Source organism: Oryza brachyantha, chromosome 1, assembly GCF_000231095.2.
Source record: "Oryza brachyantha chromosome 1, ObraRS2, whole genome shotgun sequence".
NCBI classification, from domain to species: Eukaryota; Viridiplantae; Streptophyta; class Magnoliopsida; order Poales; family Poaceae; genus Oryza; species Oryza brachyantha.
Genome location: NC_023163.2, coordinates 18714006 through 18734342, shown reverse-complemented (window position 1 = coordinate 18734342; position 20337 = coordinate 18714006). Strand labels below are relative to the sequence as shown.

The 20337-nt window shown below is 39.9% G+C and overlaps 1 protein-coding gene across 1 annotated transcript; it reads left to right on the top strand.

Annotated features, from left to right (window-relative positions):
• Window positions 1-13011: 13011 nt before the first annotated feature.
• On the top strand, window positions 13012-19200 carry LOC102719155 (mitogen-activated protein kinase 10). The gene is made up of 10 exons (XM_006644336.3): window positions 13012-13418; window positions 14601-15009; window positions 15621-15748; window positions 15860-15919; window positions 16596-16745; window positions 16840-16995; window positions 17099-17310; window positions 17432-17530; window positions 18025-18191; window positions 18273-19200. Exons 1-10 carry the CDS (start codon window positions 13395-13397, stop codon window positions 18704-18706), a joined length of 1839 nt encoding a protein of 612 aa, XP_006644399.1. The 5' UTR covers window positions 13012-13394; the 3' UTR covers window positions 18707-19200.
• Window positions 19201-20337: the final 1137 nt, after the last annotated feature.

Sequence of the window (20337 nt, the reverse complement as noted above, 5' to 3'; positions counted from 1 at the left end):
CAGGTGTACGACCTTGCCACGCCGCGATGCAGCCTTTGCGACCGATCGCATCGGCGGGCCATGGTGTCTTCTGCTGGAGACCAACCCGGCGGAGTCCGCTGCGCCGTTTTGGTGCCGGCCTGGTTGGCTGTGTTGCGGTTCGGTCAGCCCGACTACATGTGGCTGGCACCAATCACAATATTGCGGTCGTCTCGCACGGTGCCGCCCCCGGCGTACATCTACGCGCCGCCGTGGCGGATCTCGGGCCAACGGATGTTGGCAGACGGGCCCCGGCCGGCTGCCGACGGATTGGGTGGTATCCCAGCGGCGACTGCGACAGATCTACGAGTTTGCCCCGGCGCGGTCGAGCCGGCCGTTGCCTCCGGTGACATCGGCGTCGGCGCCGGTGGCGTCTTCTGCTGGAGACTAACCCGGTGGTCTGCACCGTGCCGCCTCGTCCTCGGCCTGCTCACCTAGGTTGCTTCTCGATCAGACCAGCTGTAATTTTCTTTCTGCAAGAGGTACTCTCTCAGACTCATTTTGTCCTAATGGAAATGTTGGAAGAGGTACTGGATTCAACCAGTTAATAGACCAATTTCTTGATATGTGATGTTATCCTTTTTTCTAATTGGAAAATAATTACAGGAGATTGGAAATAATACCGAGAGAAATAAGTATGTACTCAGTACTCAACACTTATATTGGTTCCACTCATTGTGTTCTGTGCTTAAATATAACTGTATGTGGTTTTGAATTTTATGGATTACTTTACTCAGACAAAAACCCATGGACTTTTCTGTGCTTACATATTATACTGGGGTTATTTCCTAAAAATATCTCCTTAGTGACTAAGTTTCAATGTTTGATAGGTGTCAAGGCTTTTAACTGAAGTTGTGAGCTTAGTTGGGTTATGCTTCATAATTTACATATAATTTCCTAAAAAAATTTGAGTTTGGTAGGTCTGGATTTTATTATGTAGAGTTATATGTTTTTTTAGAAAGATTATGGTGCATTTAGGTTTACCGCCAAAAATAGTATTTTCTGCTCCCTACATGGTTCGACTGCATACCCCAGCTCAAGTTTAGTATGTACATCATTTCTGATCATCTAAACTTATATAAGATATATGCTACTACGTATCATTTAGTAGACATTCTACACATAAGACTGCCTCAGCTTTCTAGAGGGAATTTTGTGCCTACAAACTACAAGGATAAACATACAAATTTTCGTGAATACTCACCTCTCTAATATGTTTCTCATTTCCTTTCCAGATTTACATACAGTGATCTTTGCGCTCAAGTTCCTGAGTCCAAACTTAGGCACTGCTTATTAAGAACCCTTGAGAGTTTGTTTTTATTGATGTGTTCATATTATATTATAATGAGCTTCTGCCCACGAGCAAAGGTAACTTCTATTCTTAAATTTTTGATAATGCCATATGTCTAGATTGACGGTTATGAACTGAAGACAATCACTTACAAGGCCCAGCAGGTCAAAATTTGTATGTAAAATTGTAAACCATCATAAGAAATTGCAAAGCCGGTCTTTCTATGTCATTTCAGTGTTCAGACTGTACAATATTTTAGGAAGTTGAAAGAACAACAGTAAAAGCTGTCATAATCTTAGAGCTGAACAAACTTCTTTCTATAATCTCCAGCACCCTCCTTTCTGTCTTGTCATCACGTTTCGTGTTTTTGATTCATTCAACTTTCGGTTCCAATTCTGTATCAAATGGTAATCTTTTGTTGTTTAGGTGCAAGTGCAGACACAAACTCCAACTCTAGCACACAATCGGTATGGTGAGACAGATAATCGTGACTGACGTACACGAACAGTTCCGCGTCCGGCAGCTAATGAAGAGATGTCCCGGACAACATTTGTGAAGCTAAAGAAGCACTTGCCTCAAGTGGCCGGCAACAAGAACATGTTAACACTTAACAGGCAGGATCAATTACACCACCAATTTGCTTGAAAACCTAAGTATGTTAAGACAGCAATTACATGGTTGTTATTTTTGTTGTTCCATTTGACCTTACTTATTACTCCTATTTTTGCAACGTGAATAAGCTCATATTTCTTGCTGCGCTGAACTATGTTACTTTGGAAGTAGGTTTGCTTTCTGCTTGCCATTGATTCTGAATTAAGGTTGCCTCCCTCTGTTAATCATGTGTGATTTATTGATTTAACCTACTTGGTTAATCAATGGCTATGATTATTCATCAAGTTAGTAGAGCAACTTGGTTTTGCAGTCGCTTCAGGTGTTGGGATGATCGACCCAACTGAATGGTGTTGTTTAAGCATGTTTTGCTCCCCCGTAATACGAAATTGATTGTTACTGCCATGTATGTGCTATTGACATATAATTTTTACCATATTTTCCAATCAGTGCTGAAATGTAGACCAGTAAAGAAGTATCGGCCTATAAACATTTTTTTGCTACATAATAATGTCAATAAGTCTTAGAAGTGCATTATTCTATTATTTTGTTATGCAATCAATTCACATGTAATAATGTGTTGTTTTTTGGCAACTTGTATACTTTATTTATTGTGATCAGGCCATTGCTGATGTATGCCTTTTTATACACTTATATTTTTGTTCATATATTATCATCATTCCATGTCATTTTTGTTAATAAAGGTTGGTTCGACTCCTGCTCTTAGCAAGGCTGAAGTACGTTGGTCTGCCCGAAGAGGCAATGTCTCAGAGAAAGATAGAGTCCTGAACACAGTCAAAGGGTAACATAATTATCATGCATATCTTTTTTATTTTTTTGTTCCTTTTTTTAATGTTTTTATTTTTCTTTCTTTATGGACTAATTAAGTTTCAGATGCATGTAACTATTGTGCCAAAATTATCAGTTTGCTACAACTTTAGATAGAAACTTCAGAAAACTGCATCAATAATTTATGATTTATCAGAAAGATGCAACTTTATTTGTTCAAAAAGTTTTGTGTCCACATGTCATACAAACATGCTGTTGTAAGTTGGACCCACATATCATACATACGAAAGGGATAAAGTTGCAGTTTATGATAAATCGTTTGCTATTATTGCAGTTTTATGAAATGCCAATATAAAGTTGTAGCAAATTGATAGTTTTGACAGAATAACTACAGTTTTTTGAAATTTACTCTTCATAATACTGAAAGTTGTCTTACAATCTGCTTACTTCTCTTGCTTATGCAGTATATTAAACAAACTAACACCAGAAAATTTCGATCTACTCAAGGGCCAACTAATGGAGGTTGGCCTTACTACTGCTGATATTTTAAAGGTTCAATGACTTTTGACTATCTGGTCTCAAGCTTCCTTTTCTAGCTAGCTTTTGTGATTAATCTATCTTTTGCTTTTGGTTCAGGATATTATTTTCCTCGTATTTAAGAAGGTTGTTTTTGAACCCACCTTCTGTCCAATGTATGTCCAGCTTTGTTCTGATCTCAATGAGAAGCTCCCATCGTGCCCTCAAGAAGAACCAGATATCAAAGAGATTACATTCAAACGTGTGTTGATCAACAATTGTCAAGAAGCATTTGAAGGTGCTGAGGGCCTAAGGGCTGAAATTGTAAAATTTACTGGCTGGCTCTTTCCTCGAGAATGATGTCCCTATCTCACTATCTCTGATCAAGAATATGTCTGAACATGTACATGAATCTATCAGTTTCTTGATTTGGAAGTGACAGTTTCTGCTTAAAGGAAACGTTGGTGTAGCCAGCCATATTTATTTATGCCTAAGATTTGGCTGATCCCAGTGGTAATCATATTTCTTGAAACCTTTCTTTTCCAGAATTCAACCAACATATTTTGTACTAAGACATCAAGTTGTTCTAGGTTTTTTTAAGAGTGTTGAGTTCTCATTTAATGTGACTGAAAATACCTGTCTTTTGTTGCTGTGAAAATGGATTGATGATATTTTAGTATACCTGATTTCTATCTGTTTGTTACTTTTCTATATTTTTATTTGATTTTGAACCCTCCTTTCTCACAAGGAGTTGCAGTGATTTGGTTGTTGCTTGTCCATAAGCGGCGTGCGATAGCGCGCCCCAATCCAATCCTAGTACTCTTCATTCTTCAACGATTCTCTCACGCATGTACCGCTCGATATGGTCTTTTTGCGCGCATAAGTGTCAATGTCATCAGGACCCATGCGTAATCAAATGGAGAGATGGGCCATATCATAGTATACACAGGAATACAGGACGCCCATGCATATATGGGACACCTATTGCTATAATGCTATTGTTCCATTTCCATGGCTCCATGGACCGACAAAACAAGTCCCTTCTATAACTTCATTTGTGTGTGAAGGCCGGTCTATTTTAGCAATGACTTTGGGACAGCACCAAAAAAGATTTTGGCCGGTCAGCCAGGCACATCACTGGACCCATCGAACGGGCAACTAGTTATGCAACATGTGCATTTTTTATACATTTGGACTGCGATCCCATCAAACGTGTACAAAATATAGCGAGCAACGTTTGAGAGCTTTTTATTTATTCCACCAACCAAAATATGAGCAAAGTATATAAGGAGCGGCCAAGAACTATTTGTAATGATGTGTGCAGTGCAATTATATGCCAATGAGTGCCCTGTGTAACGGCTTTTTTATTAAGATATGAGTGGCTCATCTGAGGTCTAAAGTCAGGGAAAAGGTCAGAGGAAAATAGGCAGCAATAACCTTCTAATTAATCACGTGAGACTAGTGTAGACGATCGTCACTTCGTCAGTAGGTAAGGTATATTTCTCCAATAGCTGGCGTGTCCATGCGGGCATACGGTGTCAACCATCATTTAATCAAATTAGCTTATGCGAAGTGTGTCACTGGCACACTCCACACTGCGTCATATTTCTAATTTAATACGTGTATCACGTCATAACTTTATTTTTCGATTTCCGTGTTTAATTGTTTGACCATTTATCTTATTTAAAAAATTATTAAAAACATAAAAAAAAATTAGTCACATATAAAGTATTATTCATGTTTTATCCTCTAGTAACAATAAAAATAGTAATCGCAGAAAAATTTTAAATAAGACGAAAAGTCAAAATGTAGCTAAAACACCTAGTACGGCAGAGTCGTATATATATAGCTAAGAAATTATATATAGCTGACACAGATTGTATACCAACAGCCTCCGAGTTCGCCCAATTGTGCAACTAGCATTCAGTCACATGGGTGCATACCTCGCTGCTTCTTCCGTCATTTCTGGACCAGAGTAACACAACAAAGGCAATTTCAAATATGTTTATGAGGTAATTTCATCCGTATCGCTGAGGCTACTAAGAACAAAAATTAATTTTGAATCGCTTATGTGTGAATAATGTGAGATTGTGGATAAGTCCTCAAAGACTCAATTTTTCTATCTTTATTTGTCCCACAAAGATTTCATCTTTAAACTAATCAATGCATTAGAGGTTGCTAAAATGGAGGATAAATTGTACAGGTCGTTTGCTAAAGTGAGGATAAAACTAGGGACAGCCCTTGAAACTTTGTATTGGTACTATGATATATATATGCTATATAGACTTTTTTTTTCTAGGACGATGGATGTAGTCAGCCGTTCCTTTCATGCAATAAAGTTAGTCTTCAGCTCACAAAGTGTCATTCAGTTTGGAGAAATTTCAACAGTCTTCAGCTCACAAAGTTAGTGTCATTCAGTTTGGAGAAATTTCAACACATAGAAAGAGAAAATAAATAAATGAATATGAGTGCATGTAGACACCAATCCATATGAAATTTTTCCAAGAGGTTGGAGTGAATATAATTTTTCACTAGTTTTCTTTCTATAGGAAAGAAAATTTTCTTTTGATTTCCCTATACTTTATTCCTACTAACCAAATAACACTAGAAATTATTTCTTATGAGTCCAAATATTTTGTTTTTCTTTCGAATGGAATGGGCCCTTAACAACAATGATTGATATGCTCTCAGAGGCCATTTCACTTGTTAGAAATTATGGTGTACTTTGGGGAGAAGCAAACTTTGGATTCTATTTGGGAATTAAAAGATTATGAGAAACTGCTACGAGTAGTTAGCCATTGAGAATGAAGGAAAATGTGTGTGTTCTTTTTAAAATTTTTTAATTTTAAAATTTGATTTTCACAAGAGCCCGTATGGACGACTTAAACGACCATATGTGAAATCAATTTTGTCCATGAAAATGACTTGATTTCTTGCATCACCTCATATACCTTTTTTTTTAAAAAAAAAGAAACCTCATATACTTTTTGTGGGAGGTAGATTCTGTGGGAAGTTACACATGCTAGAAGCTTAGATAAACATGATTTTAAATATATGAGGTGATGAAACTTATGCACGAAAGTTTGATGCTTGGATAGTTTATTGTGATGTGCCAAATAGTGGCAGCTGCTATTGCAAGTGAACTAGTAGTAGAAGTTTTTTTTTTAAAGCATTTTCGTTCAAATGAGAGTAACTTTTGGCACGGGCAGTTTCTTGTGGTTAACTGGCAACTTTGTACTTGGGTAATGATATTAGCCTTTTCTCGCAAGATTTGTATAGCTGTAAAGCTGTAAGTACGACGTAGACTACCAAACGCTCGCATGTATTTCTGTTGCTCGAAGAATTAACCGAACGGAACAGTCAGTGACGAGGCCTCGGGGGCAGGGGTGTTAACGGACTGGATTCGGATGGATAACCATATCCTAAATCATAATTTTTAAATGGACGCGGGTGGATGTGGATGTTTTCGGATGTGGATGCGGATGTCAGAAATGGTGTGGAGTCGGTGCAGAGTCGGCTCGAAAATGGATTATTATGACCGGATATGATATGTACATGTTATCAATACATTATCATTTAATATTGTTGAAAAATATTTGGACTATTGATAGACTAACCAACTCGGATTATCCACTAGAATGACTATTGGATAATCCGGTAAGAAAATCGGATAATCCGCATCCATTGATATTAATGATACCACATCCGAATCTGAATCCACAACTCACTGTCCAAATCCAACTTCGTATCCACTGGATAGTTACAAACCTCTATTATATCCTCAATTTAAACGGATTCGGATTGGATCGGTCCGATAACACCCCTAAGAGCAGGTATAATAGCAGGCTATAAGCATATTTTAAAGAGATAAAGAGAGGAGAGAGAATAGAGGTAAGCTACTAATTTGTAGCCAGCTATACACGGACTTCAAGATAAAATATGTGTATGACATGTGGGACCATGTATTGATGTTTTGTAGATAACTATCGTATGAATTAGCTATTAGATTGACTATAGATGAATTGAAGATAGTAGTTGGCTATATTATTGAAGTTGCTCTGCTCTAAAGGGGGAAACCGTGATCGTGGTCGGTGATTTGATCTTACTCCATCCCCTCGCCGTCATGCATGGCAGCGGCTTCACGGCCTACGAGAAACCAATGGAGTGAACTGTGTAACGCAGCCTTCCCGAAGAAAAATGAAAAATGAATGAATCGGAAGCGTGCCAGTGCCGTGTGCGTACGAACGGGAGAAGATCTCTCCTCCCACACTGCCGCCCCCGGACGATATGATGATTCTATCTGAAGCTAGACAGCTAGTAGTAGCAGTAAAAACAACTCGCAGTCAACCCCGAGCGAGCGAGCCACAGGCCTCGCGACACGTCGCGCCGCGCGTCCACCGGCGACGCGCGGGCGTCAGTCACAACAGGCTCACCGCTCACGGCTTGTGGTTGGCGCGCGACGCGATCGAGCGCCACCGACACTCGTCACGGGCACGGAGAAGACGACCGGGCCAGAGCGCGGCCCCGGCCGGGTCAGGTGTACCGCGCGAGCGACGCCATCGCGCGCGGTCAGCGCTTCAGAAAACGCATACAAAAATACGGCGAAACTTTCCCCGAGGAGGAGAGGGGGATGGCGACACCGCAACGCAAAACCGTTGCGCGGTGCGTGTAGCCGTGCAGGCGCGGTGCGGTGCGGCCACACGTATGCATAGGCGATTGACTATATATATATTTTGCTTCTATGTGCTGAGTACTCCGCCCGTCCTAAAATAAACTAATCTTTCACTTTTTATCTTTAATTTTTAACTTTTCGTCTTATTTAAATTTTTTGTGATTGATATTTTGTTTTTTATTAGATGATAAATCATAAATAGTATTTTACGTATGACTAATTTTTTTTTTAATTTTTTGAAAATTTTTCAAAATAAGACGGATGGTCAAACGTTGGACGCGGAAACCGAAGAATTCGTATTTTGGAACAGAGGGAGTATGAGGGAGTATGTAGGAGTACACCATAGACAATTAACTCTGCCCAAGGTCGGTCAAGATATAGAAAGAGAATCCTGCTAAGATATGCCAAAATGCATACACCCCGTGCCAGATGTGTGCCTTTGTAGAACTCGGACGATGTTTTAGAGAGGTGCAGAGAGCTCTCTTTAAGAAAACACGCACACAGAGAAACGGAGGTGCAAGAAAGAGCTTCTAGAACTGTAGTTTAGCAGTCCTGTCAATGTGTGTCAAAGTGGTAGTTGATTGGAAAGCTCTTGTGGCGTGATAGTATATTTTTCTTGAACACTGATCGTGTGGTGCATAAATTAACAATTAATCAATTATAAGGAGCAACTAAAGCCATGATGCCAGTGGTTTACAATCACCCACCTGTTACTTCCAATAATATGCATATGCACATGCTTTGCATGATCGAATGAGGCATCTTGCACGCCTGTGTTGTTGTTGGCAAAAAAAATAATCACTCAACCTGTGGAATTTGGGGCAGAACTCTGTGGTCGGATGAGACCCGCTTATGAAACAAGCCAGATAACAAATTATGTACCCCCTCCGTAAAAACAAAATAACCTCTAGCAATGAATTTGGATGTATCATGTCTATATTCATAGCTACAATTTTTTTTTCTAGGACGGATGGTGTACTCCCTACCATCCCAAAATGGAAATTTAAAAAATTACTTGTCAAAGTCAACAAGATGCTATTTGACTATGTATTCTTGTACATAAAAATTTCGGCCAAGCGTGTCTATGAAAACTTACGTTGTAAACAAAATAATTTTGGCCAAACTAAATTGCCCTTCTGATCACTCAAAGTGTAATAGACCAACCTTCAATGGTTTTAACATCTATTTATCTATGACAAATACATTCGAAAATAGCTCAAAAAAGAAGGTTTGCTTTGGATGTTAAAAATTATCGTGTTAATGTAAGAAACCGCTGGATCATGGTATGCCTAAATTATAATGATATAATTAATTGATATAGTCGTACAGAAAATTATTTTATAACTACAGAAACATAATCTAAAAATTGTATATAAAAATCCAATCCAAACCCATGAAATAGTATATAAGCGGTGTATATGAAATTTAAACCTCATAGAAATATAAGTTACGAGCTGTACGTAAAATCCAAATATATTTCTAAATACAATGGTATCTATAAAAATAAAATTTTAGAGTTGTATACTAAATATAATTATATGTAAATTATGTAGCTCGGTACAAAACTATATAGGACAATCCCCTAGTTTGTACTATTGTATATTACACGATCGAGTGATATTAAAGGTCCAATAACTCACAAATTGGTCTACGCTGGATATTCGGTGGGACCTAACTAATTTTATACCTATAGAACAATATAAATAATCATTAAAATTATATATGTACAATAACTAATGGTTTGATACAGTGAATCCTAGCCATTCTAAATTTTGGAGCGTGACTGGTTGCATTCATGGCTTAGATTATTCATTTATTCTTAATTTATTTATCGACTTTTGCATCCATGCTCCTTGAATTGTTAAATACAATGTATTTTATAAAAAATATATATACATAAGTTCATCCCAACATCTTTCTAAAGTATCCTTATAATCTTGTTATAGTTAATTTCATTATTTATATCATTAAATAACTATAAAAATCAAAAAAAAAATCTTTCATCTTCATCTTCTCATCTACAAAAGAATGCATGCATATACGTATTCCCTGCAATATATTTTGTGAGAACATGCATTAGACGTGTACAATCGCTATTATAGCAATGTTACAGAGTTACAAATAGAATGGCACAGTTTTTAAGCTTATTGTTATTTTTATTACTATTACTATCATTAATAATTTGTAATAACTAAAACCTATGTTTTAAATAGTACCGCGCGCACTTGTACCAAATTTAAGCTAGTCACATCACAACTATGAGCTCCTTGAGAAATTATTTTCTTGATGAAAAAAAGGGCAGCACTGGATGAACCTCGAGGATACAGCAAGAAAAAGGAACCTCGGGGTGTTTAGATTGTGAAAATTTTTGGAAGAAGTGTCATGTCAAATGTTTGACAGGATGTCGGTTGGGGATTTCGGACACGAACGAAAAAACGAATTTTACGGCTAGCCTGGAAACCGCGAGACGAATCTTTTGAGCCTAATTAATCCGTCATTAGCATATATTGGTTACTGTAGCACTTATGGCTACTCATAGACTAATTAGGCTCAAAAGTTTTATCTCAAGATTTCTTTCATAATTATGTAATTAGTTTTTTGGTTCATCTATGTTTAATGCTTTATTTAGGTGTCCAAAAATTTGATGTGATGTTTTTGAAGAGAGATTTTGGGAACTATATAAGGCCTTAATTAGTTGAAACCTCAATTCCAACCCAAATGCGCACCACCTAATGCACCACCCAAGCTAAAAAAGCCACTCATGTATTGACGTAGGGCGCGTTCGCAACCGACCAACCATGAAAATTTTTTTCCTCTTTTTCCATAGACACGTTCCTCAAGTTGTTAAACGACGTATTTTTTTTAAAAAAAATTTATATGAAAGTTGTTTAAAAAATTCAGATTAATTGATTTTTTAAGTTTAAAAAACTAATACTTAATTAATTATGTACTAATGACTTTTTTATTTTACGTGCGTTGATTTGATAAGCTAGCTACGTCAACTTCGAACGCGCCCGTATGCACCTAAAGAGAGAGAAAAAAAGAAAATTTAACATGTGTGCTAGTGCAAATACGTCTCCTCTTTCTACAAGCGCATTGGCTGTCTACCACGTTCTTTTACCCAACGGAGGCGTATCCAATGGCCAACCAAGCTACAAAGTGAGCAGCAGGCTAAGAACCCGAAACGCAAAGTAAAAGAAAAGAAGCAAAGTTTAAAACAAAAGAAAGAAAAGAAGCAAAGTTTAAAACAAAAGAAAGAAAAGAAGCAAAACATCGGGTGAGAAAACAGTGAGAGAAAATAAAAGGAGAAGTAAAATGAAGAGAGAAGGGGAGAAAGAAAGGAAAGTTGGGGAAAATTTTTTTGATTTTGCGCCCGCAACGGTAAAGAGGAAGATTCGGGTGGCGAGGCGCGCGCTGGTGCGGCGTGCGGTTGTTGTTCTGGTGGGAAGGAAGATGCCTGTGAGGCACGCAAAGCGGCCGCCGGATCCGACCGACCCGACCGATCCAGCGTTCGAGCGGAGCGCGCCTCCTAAACTTCGTCCCATCTAAAATATAATTATTTATACCATATAAATATAAATATATATTATAACATAAATATTTTTATTAATTTTATGATTTCAATCATTTTAATAATATTAAAGCTAATTAAATTAATATAAATATCGAATTAACTATACTAAGGAATACTCATTTCGTCCCAAAATAAACCAATTTTTTATTTTTTACCTATAATTTTTGACTCTTCGTCTTATTTAAATTTTTTTATAATTGATATTTTTGTTTTCATTAGATGATAAATCATAAATAATATTTTACGTGTGACTAATTTTTTTCTAATTTCCTAAAATTTTTTTAAATAAGACGGATGGTGAAACGTTGGACACGGAAACCAGAGAATTGATTTTTTTTTGGGACAGAGGATAGAAACGAACCATCTGATATCTTTTAATTAATTTATAGCGATAAATGAAATAGAGGTAGCTATGTTTTGAACGGGGGTTGGAGTATGGAGGGTACTTCAGCCCACCGACGGCGCCGCTGCGCTGCCCACGCCGCCCCTGCCCCGCGGCGAATTTACTGAGGCTGCCACCGCCCCGGCCGGCGCATGCACGCACGGGACGGCTCCGGCGGAAAACACGCAACGGGCAGAGGACGCGAGCCCGTTAAAAAGCGCACAGTACTTTGGACGGATCGCCTTGGCTTTTATCCGTTTTATCCGATGCGGATAAGCCTCTCTCCCTCCCTCTCGTAACCGTCCCCGCTGCCAAACACTTCCAGCCTTGGCTCCCAGGGTGGTCAACGATAACACGCCAATTTCTCGTCCTCTTGCTCTTTACTACTACTAACGTCCGGGTTTTACCGATAACGGCAGTTCATACAAAATCAGCCAAAAAAGGTCGGTAGTTATCCGGAGAGGGTAAAAGCGACCAGGTTTTGACCATACTTGCCCACCGAGCTCAGCTGGTACGGAAAAAAGGGATTGCGCGACGAAACTGCCGTATCCTGATTTTTAAAATGAATTAACAAAGGGATTGACCTTGCCCCCGGATGGCCCCGTATTTTTCCCGTTATTCGCTGGCCGCCCACCGTGCGTGCAAATGCATGGGGCGCATTCATAAGAGCAGGTTCAATAGTATAGACAACTAGTAGCTCTAATTCATCTATAATCTATTCATACAATAGTTACCTATAAAATATCAATATATGGTTCCACATGTCATACATATATTTTGTCTTAGAGACCGTATATAGCTGGCTATAAATTTAGTAATCCACCGTCCTTCTCTCCTCTCTTAGTACCGCTTTAAATGAGTCAGATGGTGCCGGGGGAAGCAAAAAAGAGACCGCCGATCGGACGGCTGCGGCGCAGCCCACCGCACGCGACCCACGACAGGTCGCCAACCCAACCGGGGGTGGGGCCCGCAGCAGCAAAGCGGGGCGAGGGGGCAATCTCGTCCGGGCGCGAACTTTAAAGCAAACCCGCCCCCGAGATTCATGGCGAGAAAAGAAAGCGCACCGGCCACCTTCCACCTTCGTCTCCACCCCGTCCTCCGCCTCCGCCCCTCTCTCTCCGTCTCCGTCCCGTGCTTCTCTCTTATTCCTCTCTCTCTCTCTTGAGGGCTCGCGCAGACCGCGAGAGGAGAGGAGAGGAGGGGAGGGGGATAGAGAGAGAAGAGGGAGGGAGCCCTAGCCCTGCCCCAGCCGGCGCAGGCGTCGCTAGGGTTAGGGTCTGGGTCTCCCCCGCCTCCCTTCCTTCCTTCCTGCCGGTTACGGCCTTTTCCCCTTCCGTCGTCCCCTCCCCCGATCCGCGCGCGCCCTGCGGCGTGTGCGCCTCTCGGCCTCGGCGGCGCGAGCCAATGCCGTGTGTCTGACCGTCGGTTTTGGCGGGAGTCATCTGGAGGTGGGCCTCTTGTTGCTGCTACCGGAGGAGGGGGGCTGGGGCCCTGGCGCGGGCGTTTCTAAGGTTGTTTGGCGCGAGATCCGGCGAGCGGCGAGATGCAGCAGGATCAGCGGAAGAAGGTTGGCTCGGCTCGGGAGATCTCTCTTGGTCTTCGAGCGTTCTTGCTTTGGTTTGAATTGGTTCCCTGTTTCAGATTGGCCTGGCGTTTTCGTGCGCTTTGAGCTGCTCCCGCGGTTTCGTTGCGATGATTTGTGTCTCCGTCCGTCCAAAAGTTGGAAATTTCCCCCTTCGGACCTCGTTGACGTTCTTGCGTGAACGGATTTTTTTAACCTTCAGAGTTAAGTTCGCGAGAATTTTGACGTTGTTACATCATGGCATCATTCTAATAGTAGGATTTTTTTGGGCTTCCAGTTCGGTAGAATGTTTGACACCGGTTGTGACCTTCTGGCATCTTCTGATGGAGCGTCCGTTTGTTTTATTTTTTCTTTCTTATTTCGATGCCGTGTCAATTCGAAAGTTTGAATCATCGTTGCTGTTCTGTACAAATGTCTTCTTTTCTTCTTGTTCTGTTGTTGGTTAGCCGTTTATGATCCTTTTCCTCCAAACTGAGCCCTTCTCATGATTATGGCGCCCTTCTTCCTTCCTTCGTGCTGTTGCTCCATTCGTTTTCTGCAATCTGCATTCCCCTCGCATTTGCACTGTGTTTAGAAAGACCTTTGGCTATATTTGGGAAGAAAAGCTGAAATTTGGTGCTCCCATACTATAACAACTTGTAATTCACATGCAAAAGTTGACCACACCCTTGTGTGTCATCGAGGCGCCGGCCACGCAGAGACATGGGGGCCATCCCTTTTCCTTGTCGCTGAGCAAAGCTGTTGCCTTTTCTTGTGGGGTTCTCCCGATCTGTGCACGAGCACTTGGCTTCACAAGTGTTGCATGCGAGGATGCCAGTTCTGGCAACTAGAGCTTCAAGATCTCTAGGTCCTAAAGATATTTGTCTTGATCTGCAGAGCAGCTGAAAATTTTGCACCATTTCGTAAATGCTCGTTCTAGCACCACAATTGTCTGTTCATTTGCATTTCGGCCATCAAAAGTTCCTGGAGATCTGCCATGTTTTTTTGCGATATACATTTTTTTGTGCCATTCAGTCTTTCTGGGTTAAGCACTGACCATTTTGCGTGCATTGCTTGCATATGCTTAGAGCAGGCTGTCCATTTGATCATTGAAGCTTCTTTGACGCGGCGAGTTTCTAAAGGCTGATTTTCTTTATGGTTAACTTGATATCTGCGATTGTTTTACAGAGTTCTACAGAGGCAGATTTTTTCACGGAATATGGGGATGCAAGTCGATACAAAATTCAGGAAGTTATTGGCAAGGGAAGCTATGGGGTGGTGTGCTCAGCGATAGATGTCCACACTGGAGAGAAAGTGGCAATCAAGAAGATACACGATATCTTTGAGCACATATCTGATGCGGCACGGATTCTCCGTGAGATCAAGCTTCTGAGGCTGCTAAGACATCCTGACATAGTTGAGATCAAGCACATTATGTTGCCTCCATCGAGGAGGGATTTCAAAGATATTTATGTAGTTTTTGAGCTTATGGAGTCTGATCTTCACCAAGTTATAAAGGCAAATGATGACTTGACGAAGGAACACTACCAATTCTTTCTTTACCAACTACTCCGGGCTCTGAAATACATCCACACTGGTAGGGAACTGTCACTTTCAGTACATTTTTGTTTTTCCTTTGAAGATCATATGTTATGCGAATTACACAATATATGTGCTTAGGGAATCTGCATTGAGCCAGTGTCTCATGGTTTGATATATTATTACCTTTGGAAACCTTTTTAGTTAGTGTACTATATGTAAGAGGCTCTTACGATATTTATTCAATTTCCGTATAAACATATGGTTAGCATGATTTGCAAATTTATAGCGAAAAACAACTGGTCTCAAGTATCACCAAGCGCCTTGGGGTGGGTATGGGGAGAGAGATGCTAACATATGGGCCTCTTGAATTCAAAATGAGCTCTAAAAGTTCTGTGTTTTTGAAACCTTAAGAATAGGAAATGCACTGTGGATCCCAGGCATTCTTGATAGATAATGTGTTACTTCCTCATTATTTTAGTATTGTTGTATTAAATAATCTGCTAATTACATGCATATTGGTTGATTCCAATGATACTCCGGCTTGCTGTAGTCTTTCCGAACAGCACACTACCATTTACCTGTTTTCTTGTCAGCAGAATGTGCATAAATTTTCTATTTACCTTTTCCTCTTGCAATCGTGCTTATGCTAAGTCCACGTGACTGCAGCTAATGTTTATCACCGGGACTTGAAGCCGAAGAATATATTGGCTAATTCCAACTGCAAACTGAAAATTTGTGATTTTGGACTGGCGCGAGTTGCATTCAATGATACCCCAACAACAATCTTTTGGACGGTATGTGCATGGGAGTATCTATGTTTTACTTAATTCTGTCTAAACCTTTGGTTTTTTAGCTTGCTCGGTGTATGCTGATCACTCTTTATCTCTTTGCTCATTTATCTGCAGGATTATGTCGCAACAAGATGGTACCGGGCTCCAGAGCTCTGTGGATCCTTCTTTTCAAAGGTTAGTTTTGTGGTGGTCTCTACTCTCTAGCATTCTTGGTTGAATTTGTGTAAGACTAGGAGAGGTCAATGATGCTATACTGCTATACACATTTTGGTTGACTGGCATCATGTCTGTAATTGTGATGGCCTGAAGGATACCAAATAAGTATTCTAGAAGATATAGAATTATGCAAAAGTAACATCCTCAAGTAATCAAGTTTAACAACTATATGCATAACCATTCGAGTTCAACGGACTGCTCAAAGAATGTAATTTTAGTACAGTATCTTGCAAACAACCCATATATATACATAAATCTAACCACATAGCATCTCCTGGAATATGGTATGCATAATGCACCTCCAACTCATTTTAAAAGTGCAGATATCAATGAACCATTTAAATATGATGAATTCTTCTGTGAAGTTTCAGTTAATTTTTGTCCTACTTTACACTTTATAATATTGAATCATTCTCCCTTTACATTGGTAATTCGAGTTTCAAGCATATGAGTTACACTAGGTCAAGAATTTTGAATGCATTTTAGGAAATAGAATGTATAGCCCTAAATAACTTTATCATCATACTGATTATTGTAAACAGTGAACGTCTTTCTTCATCAGACACATTTTTTATTTTCCATCTATGGGTCTGTCATTAATATATACAAGCTGTTATTCCCAACAAAATTGCAGTATACACCAGCCATTGACATTTGGAGCATTGGATGCATCTTTGCTGAGGTGCTGACAGGAAAGCCTTTATTTCCTGGTAAAAATGTTGTCCATCAATTAGATTTGATGACTGATCTTCTGGGCACACCATCCATGGATACAATTTCTCGGGTATGGTACTGGTTCTTTTTGGGGGAGCCTTCTGTTGATTATCTGCCAGGCTTTACCTAATGTATCGAAGGTTGACATTGCAATTTATTCCCAGGTTCGGAATGAGAAAGCAAGGAGGTATCTGAGTAGCATGAGAAAGAAAGAGCCGATCCTATTTTCGCAAAAGTTCCCAAGCGCAGATCCTTTGGCCTTGGATCTTCTGCAAAAGCTATTAGCTTTTGATCCAAAGGACCGTCCAACTGCTGAAGAGGTAACTATTTGAATAGTGTGTACACTTCTGTTTAATCTCAGCAGCACGAAATATTGTATCCTTAAACTGTGACAATAATTTAGTAATTCATGATTCATGTCAGGCATTGGCTCATCCATACTTCAAAGGGCTTGCAAAAGTTGAGAGAGAACCATCCTGCCAACCTATCACAAAAATGGAGTTTGAGTTTGAGCGTAGAAGAGTGACAAAGGAAGATATACGAGAGTTGATATTCCGTGAAATACTGGAATACCATCCACAATTGCTCAAAGACTATACCAATGGCACTGAGAGAACAACGTTTCTATACCCAAGGTTTTTGCAATCATAACTTTGGATCTCTATATGACTCTTTGAACATGAATGTACCAATGAACTTTTGTGCTTTTAATCCAATCAACTCCTACTCAGAAGTACTCTCATTTTTGCTATGCAGTGCTGTTGATCAGTTTAGAAAGCAATTTGCGCATCTTGAAGAAAATAGTGGAAATGGCCCGGTAATTCCAATGGATAGAAAGCACACTTCTCTTCCCAGGTATTTTCATCATACTTTCTGTTCTATTTAGCTTGTGTTTTGTCATATCGGCTTTGTTATATCGGCTGCAGTTGTTTAGAACACCTTTAAGCACATTATAGAGCTTGATAGATCAGTTCTTTTCATGTGGTCTATGTTTCAAATGGTGTAAGAATCATACTGGAAATTTTATTTTCGTCTGAAAGGGAAAGGGCCACAATTTTAAAAGCTTCACATTGGCCACGCTTCAACAAGGTATCTCAAATCAAAGTGGACATAGACAAGACTACCAGTTTCTCCTTTAATACCTGAATGTTGAATATTAGTACTAGACTATGAACCGGAAGTAACCACACTGGTCAAGTTGATTGTCCTTGGTGTTTCTTGTGACTGCAACCGTTTTTTTAAGTAATTTTTCTTTGGCCATCGATGAACTTGTATCCTCTCTTCTACGCATTTTGTTCTTGTGTTTTAATTAAGATTGAATCATGAATCATTTGCTAACTGTTTTGCAGGTCTACTATTGTTCACACAACACCAATTCCTGCCAAGGAGCAGCCCCGTAATGGCCTATCAAGGGATAAACCTTTGTCCGATGAAACCTATAACAATCCCCGGGAATTTGACAGGTTTTCTGGCAGCGCGCCAAGGACCTCACAGGCTCCACAAAGAGTGCCAACAGGTGCTTTGTGGTTAATACATTATACACATGTTCAGTTGATAATAATCGAATCTAATCTTTCATTGGTTCTTAATTTTGCAGCAAGACCAGGAAGAGTTGTTGGTCCAGTATTACCTTATGAAAATGGTGCCGCGAAGGATTCCTATGAGGCACGGAGATTGGCAATGAACTCAGGGTATCCTCCCCAGCAACAAATCCCTCAAGCTTATGGTTATTATCAGATACCTGGTAAGTCAGCTTGCTCTGAGCCGTTGCAGGCTGAAAGGTATACGCTGCACCAGCAGGCCTATGCTTGCGCAAACAGCACCGCTGTGCCCGATGTTGCTCTGGACATGAGAGCACCCCCGTTCCATCTAACAGGAGGGCCAAAAAGTGATTCTTCTGAAAGGTTAGCAGCAGAGACAAACCTATACACGAGATCTCTTAATGGCCTTGCTGCTACTGCCGCAGGAGTGGCAGCAAGTGCTCACAGAAAGGTCGGTGTTGTTCCCTACGGCATGTCAAGGATGTATTAGCGCCCAAAATCATGGCACATCCTACATGCCTTATCGGAGCTCCGATGCTAGCCTGCGGCGAATCACTGAGAACGAAGTGCAGTTCAAGCCTTGGGAGGGCACCATGATGTTCGGAGCACAGGGCGACCTGAGCTTGACGACGATGACTCCATAGTTGCAGTGGTGCACTGCTGCTACCGTTCCTGCTTGATCAGGATTCAGGAACCACCACCTCCGAGGTATCTGCCTGTGTGTAAGAAATGTGCCCTTCATTGCACAATTGAAGGGGGTAGTCCAGTGGCTTGTAATCTGAGCTATTTTAGGCGCCATTTGTATTTCTAGAGTGAGGGGGACAGAAGGGAAAGGAAGGAACACTAACATCTTTTTTCTCCAATGTTGTATAGAGATTTTTCTCATATCAAGGTGCTACATCTGAAATTACGAATGACTTGAGAAAGATATAAAAGCGCACAGCTGCTCGGTTTTCAGTAGCTTTATCGTGCGCACCAGAAAGAAACATGGATTATGAGCTGTGTCGCTACCTATTTGGTAGAACGTCGAATATCCGTTTGTTTATGTTGAGCTGTCTTCGCTACGTTCTGAAAATACAACGAAAGTGACACGGAATTAGGGCGAGTTCTCAAAAAAAAAAGAATTAGGGCGAGTTTTTCTTTTGGCAAAAATAGACTGACCCACGTTCGGCTCTTCCCTTAGCCCAGATTCTCATGTGCTAAACGGTGTATTTTTCTTAAACTGCAAACGGTGTATTTTTTAAAATTTTTTGTAGATTTTTTAAAAAATCATATTAATGTATTTTATAATTTTTATAATTAATAATTAATTAATCGCGTACTAATTTATTACTGTGTTTTTTTCAAATAACTAACCATCGTTCCATCGTGGCGTACACGGCCGGAATCAACTAGGTAAGTTATGGTTATATGATTAATTATGTTTTCGCAAAACAAAACTCTATAACAATTACTTTAAAAACCACAAATAAATATTTTTAAGTTAGAAAAATAATAATAAGTAATTAATCCTATGCTAATAATTTATCTCCTTTTACCTGAGTAAATTGATACTGTCTATATCTGTCCACAAGACCTCGTCGTTAGCCTCTTGTGCAAAAAGTAATCGAATCTTTTAGTATTGCTTCCAAGCAACTAATTCAGCATTAAAGCATGATGTCAATCAATGGTCGTTTCCACGATTTCGTGCACGGAAGTTCATCCCACGACTGATCGCGGATTACTAGCGGCTCCCATGACTCGTATACAAGTCAATTTCTATGACTTCGAGCACACGTCAATTTTCAAGCTCCGCTATTATCTGCTACATTTAAAAGGGTCTTGCTATTATCTGCTACATTTAAAAGGGTCTGAGGTTGAATCATATTATTTTCATTTTAATTTGTTATTTCAATACAAAAGGATGAAATAAAATTTGTCTTTCCAGAAAGAAGAGCCTGTTTTTTTAGGGGAGGGGGGAAGGTTATGTTTCCAATTGAAGAAATTGATTTCGTATGGGCGTTTTACAGACAGCTATGCAAATAGCTGCTCTAGATACTGTTTCGGATACTCCGTCCATTTCATAAAGTATTCGATCTGGTTTATCAACGGCTCCCTAATATTTAGAGGATCTCTTTCCTG

Bases quoted from the DNA above. Each gene is read 5' to 3' on its own strand.
- LOC102719155 (XM_006644336.3), top strand. From the start codon at position 13,395: ATGCAGCAGGATCAGCGGAAGAAG. The intron at 15,749-15,859 runs GTATGTGCATGG...ATTTATCTGCAG, and splicing joins CAACAACAATCTTTTGGACG to GATTATGTCGCAACAAGATG. The intron at 16,996-17,098 runs GTAACTATTTGA...GATTCATGTCAG, and splicing joins ACCGTCCAACTGCTGAAGAG to GCATTGGCTCATCCATACTT.